Here is a 4,785-nt window from a genome sequence, read left to right as displayed (position 1 = left end):
ACACTAGATATATCTATAACATTATATTCTACAAAATCCTATAGAAAACTACAGTCGTAGTAATAGAAAACTATGATTACATAAAACAAAATGTATCATCAACGAATTAATGTAATTCTGTGCTTTGTGTGTGTGTGTGCTTTGTTTGTGTGTGTGTGTGCTTTGTTTGTGTGTGTGCTTTGTGTGTGTGTGTGTGTGTGTGTGTGTGCTTTGTGTGTGTGTGTGTGTGTGTGTGTGTGTGTGTGCTTTGTGTGTGTGTGTGTGTGTGTGTGTGTGTGTGTGCGTGCTTTGTGCGTGCGTGCGTGCGTGTGTGTGTACAGATTGGGGAGAACACTTCTAACCCTAACCCTGTCCTGTGTGTCTTTAGGACACCTCCTTCTCTTTGTTGTGGTCGTTAGTGCTGATGCTGTTGAGTCGCTCGCTTTCGTTCTGCAGCTGCGTCTCTTGCCGGTCGCGGACTTCTCCCTCCATGTGGTAACCCACCATGGTCTGGTAGACCATCACCCCGATGATAGCCCCAAGAAACGGGGCAAAGATGGGCACCAGGAACCAGCAGTTTCGAGCCCTGAGGAAGATAAATCCTCACCATCAATAGAAGTGTAGGATATAACAAATAAACACAACTCAGACAATAGTGTGAGGTGAGAGGAATGCTGTGTGTCAGTGTTGTCTTCGTAGTGGGAGAGGGAGAGGACGTTTAACCAGACTCACGTGAAGACCTCCATGCCCCAGCCAGCCATCGAAGTGAAGATACGTGGCCCCAGGTCCCTGGCTGGGTTGACGGCATAGCCAGAGTTAAAGCCCATGGCCAGTCCAATGACCAGGACCACAAAGCCCACGGTGAAGGCCTCCAGCCCCTGGGGGATGGGGTTGTTGTATGGATCCACAATGGCCAGGATGCACACGATCAGGGCGGCCGTTCCAATGAGCTGATGGAAGAGAATACTGAGGTTTAACCGTCACCCTGTGAATATGTTTATTCAGTACAAGCCAAGCTATTGTATAACAGAATGTATAAAGATGATTCAACTAGAAAGTGGGCACAGTCAAGGTGCATACCTGATCAAAGAAGCCATTGAGAATTGTGAGATGTTTTCCAGGATACGTAGCAAAGATGCCGGCAGTGGACCGGACTCCCGTCACATTAAAGTTGTCAGGATGGTCCCACAGGGCGTCTGAGATAAACAGTCAATATGACAATGATGTCAAAATCTACAGCAGAGATGCTTTTGGTTTTGATACAATAACTTAATAGCAACATGATAAAATAAAATAAAAATTGACTTGATCCCTCACCGTAGTACATGCCAAAGATTATTGCGGAACCCAGGAATGCACCCAGTGTCTGAAAGGCAAAGTATACTGGGAACTTTCTCCAGGGTTCTCTTCCAAGTAGGCACAGGGCAAAGGTCACAGCCGGATTCAGATGGCCTCCTGTCGGAACAACGTGTACAACAGGATCATATTAAAAATAATGATCATTAGGGTCCCACCCAACCTGCTTCTAGTGACTAGCATTGCTTTGTCAAATACAAATTATTGTATCTGAAATTGTTTGTGCTTGACAGTTCCTTGGCTTACCGGACACTTGGCCACAGACTAGAATGCCCAGGGTGGCCGCAAAGCCGAAGGAAAAGTTGACCGTTAGAAACATGCCATGGGATCCGCCACTGAGAACTAGCTGAGCTACAGCACCACAGCCAAACATCTGGGGAGAGAAGCATATAGGTCAACATCAGCACAACAGTTTGGTCTGTGTGCGTCGTCCGATATCACTCTCTCACTGGCTCTCTAGAAAGCGGACTGAATGACTGGATATCTGTCCCACATAGAGGTCACCTTATTGGGTGAAGGGCGGATGTGATTGTTATCAGTGAAATTGAAAGCCAGTTTTTGTGGACTGGACTCGTGTCTAAACTGAATGTTAACGGGTGTGTAGACGTCCACCACCATCCACTGTAGAGGTTACTTATTGACTTTGGTTCAAAAACAATATTTGCTGCTATTATGTTTTTTTTTAATGTTTTTAAAGTCTCCACTGTTTTTCACTGCATTACTTCATTTCACATTCTAATTTACATGTGTGTGATCATGCATGTGCATGTGTCTGTGCATGCACGTGCATGCCTGCATGTAAGCGCTACAAGTGCTCCATGCATCTGTTTTCGATGAAAGGACGTGCATTAGTTTCTGGCTGAGGCTACCAATATAAACCCTGTGAATGGGACGCATTCCACCCCGACCACAGGACTCTTACCATGAGGTTAGCCTCGGGGAGCCACATTCAATCGTCCTGGCGCCTGAGGGAGGCTCCCCATCGCTGGGTCTCGGCTAAAGCCCCGTAAATAGAACGTATAAAGTCCCTTTGATGAGCACTGCAGTCTGCAGTAAGTAAAGGACATCTGAAGTCCCAATTCTTTAAGACCAGAATACTTTCAGACCATTTCCTCCAAATGTCAGAGGCATCTGATTGCAGACAGCTCAACATGGGCCAGCAAACTCAGGTCGGATGAGATTTCCATAGAATTGAAGTCTTAATTGTCCTCTTTGTTCAAATTTGCTATTGAAATAAAAACATAAGTTTGGTGAAATATTTACTTTGAATACTTTGTATGTGTTCAACCTATTAATAAAAATAAATAAAAACTGAAAATCTAAAGCTAGTTAAAGCTTGTCTACTAATTGTGAACAGAAAACATGTAATTGCCCTAATTATAGTGCTTCTCATCCAGCAGGTCGTCACAGCATTAACGACCTGCAGCATTAATTAAGTTTGGATTAGTTGAGCGTGCATGATATCCCATCATCCCAAATATCCCAATGCCAGCTATACATGGGCTCTCTGTGCAACTCCAGATCTCTCTGCTTACTACTAAAATGTGTATTCAGCAATTCATGATTACATATTAAACATGATGAGGGGTTAAGAAACATAAATTATACTGGTTTATAAAACATAAATTGTACAACGTAATGGCTTATTAAACATAAACCAGTATGATTTCTCGGTCTCTGAATTTATATCTCAAATAAATTATACAAATCAACTACAGCAAATACTACAGCTGTGTGTCAGAGGAAAAACACAAAGACTGCTGATGTCACCTGTGAGGAGTAAAGGAGGTGAACAAGATTCCTTATAGGTTATTCACCCATTATTCACCCATTCATGCACACATTCACACACCGACGGTGGAGTCGACCACGCAGGGTGACAGCCAGCAGCAGTCAGGGTGAGGCGTCTCGCTCAGGGACACCACGATGCTCAGCTAGGAGGGGCCAGGGATCCAACCAGCAACCTTGTGGTTACCAGCCAACCCGCTCTACCTCCTGAGCTAATGCCGACATTGACAACCAACACACAGACGCAAACTCATTATACACACAAACTCACCACAAGGATGAGAGTGCCCAGACATTCTGCCAGGGCCTGGCGGAGGAGCAGGTTACGGATCTGGAAGGTTCTGGACAGCTTGTCCAAATAGACCTTCTGTCTTCCCATGTTGGGTTCTGAGAGGAGAGGGTTTGAGAGGTTTGGTGGGAGATGGTCGTCAGCTGGTACGTCCTTCTGTGATGTTCAGAACATGCGTCTCCTCTTATATTTTTGTGACGGGTCCTGGACAGATGCCAAGTCCTCGGCCCCTCCTTCTGGAACACGCCCCTCTCTCCTGCCATTCCAACAGGCTCACTCACTCACTGCCTCCCTTTCACTAGTGCGCGCACACACACACACACACACACACACACACACACACACACACACACACACACACACACACACACACACACACACACACACACACACACACACACACACACACACACACACACACACACACACACACACACACACACACAGCTGTAATACACACCTTGTCCTAGCACCTACTTTTCTGGTTCACACTCCCCTTTCCTTCTCCAAACGACCCTGTGTGGCTCTTTTGCTGATCCTGTCTTTGTCCGGTCCGAAACTTTATCTCTCCATATTATTCCTGCTTTGTATAGTTTGAATAGAGGTGTGAGAACCCTTCTTCTTAAAAACTCCTATAAGCTCAGAGTTCCATTGGAATCAGGGTGCAATTTGTTCAGTAAAGAACAACATAACAAAAGAACTGTGAACAATGAAAGGAATTGTTCAAATAGTATAAGTTTAACAATACATTTAAATAGAGTTTCACACTGACTCTCGCTCTCTCTGAGAAAAAATAGATAAGGATTGAAGGAAACATGTCTGCTTTATCATACTGTATGGACATAAGAAGTGTAAAAGACATTTGACAGCCCTGTTCAGTTTATCACTCAAAGGTTAAGGCTGCTTATTTGAAGAGCACCACAGATTAGTGGTTATTCTTTGTGCAAACACATACACAAAAGGTAAAATAAGCATAATGAAATAAAGCTATAGAATGGTGCACTTCAATTTAAAATGTGTCTCGATAGGTGCAGATGTTATTCCTTGGGAATATAACAAGAACATTGCAACAACAGCTAACCCTCATAAATCCACCTCTCCCCCCAAATGGTAATCAACTAACAAGCGTAGCCCAGTGGGCAGCTCCGCTGCCCCAGCGGGTTCAAACCCATCTGGGACGCTTGTGTGGGAAGTTTCTGTGTTCTCCCTGGGTAGACATGGGCTTACACAGCGTGCTCCCGTTTCTTAACCAGAAGTCATACCGGTTTCTGCCCCTGCCAGTATGCCTGGAGTGGGTCCCTGGGCGCTGCTCCCTGGTTGCGCATTATGCCTAGAGAAGGGTCCATAGTGTGCAATGCAATGGCCAGAAAGGG

The 4,785-nt window shown here is 45.0% G+C and overlaps 1 protein-coding gene across 1 annotated transcript; it reads right to left on the bottom strand.

Annotated features, from left to right (window-relative positions):
• Nucleotides 1-363: 363 nt before the first annotated feature.
• On the bottom strand, nucleotides 364-3,502 carry LOC311343045 (aquaporin-3-like; the record flags this gene model as incomplete). The annotated part of the gene is made up of 6 exons (XM_084467902.1): nucleotides 364-565; nucleotides 712-929; nucleotides 1,060-1,175; nucleotides 1,297-1,434; nucleotides 1,582-1,708; nucleotides 3,395-3,502. The coding sequence occupies 6 exons, from the start codon at nucleotides 3,500-3,502 to the stop codon at nucleotides 364-366; spliced, it is 909 nt and encodes a 302-aa protein (XP_084324028.1).
• Nucleotides 3,503-4,785: the final 1,283 nt, after the last annotated feature.

Source organism: Micromesistius poutassou, assembly GCF_964030765.1.
Source record: "Micromesistius poutassou genome assembly, chromosome: 5".
Lineage (NCBI taxonomy): Eukaryota > Metazoa > Chordata > Actinopteri > Gadiformes > Gadidae > Micromesistius > Micromesistius poutassou.
The sequence above is the reverse complement of the archived record's forward strand: the minus strand, read 5'-3'. Positions and strand labels throughout refer to the sequence as shown.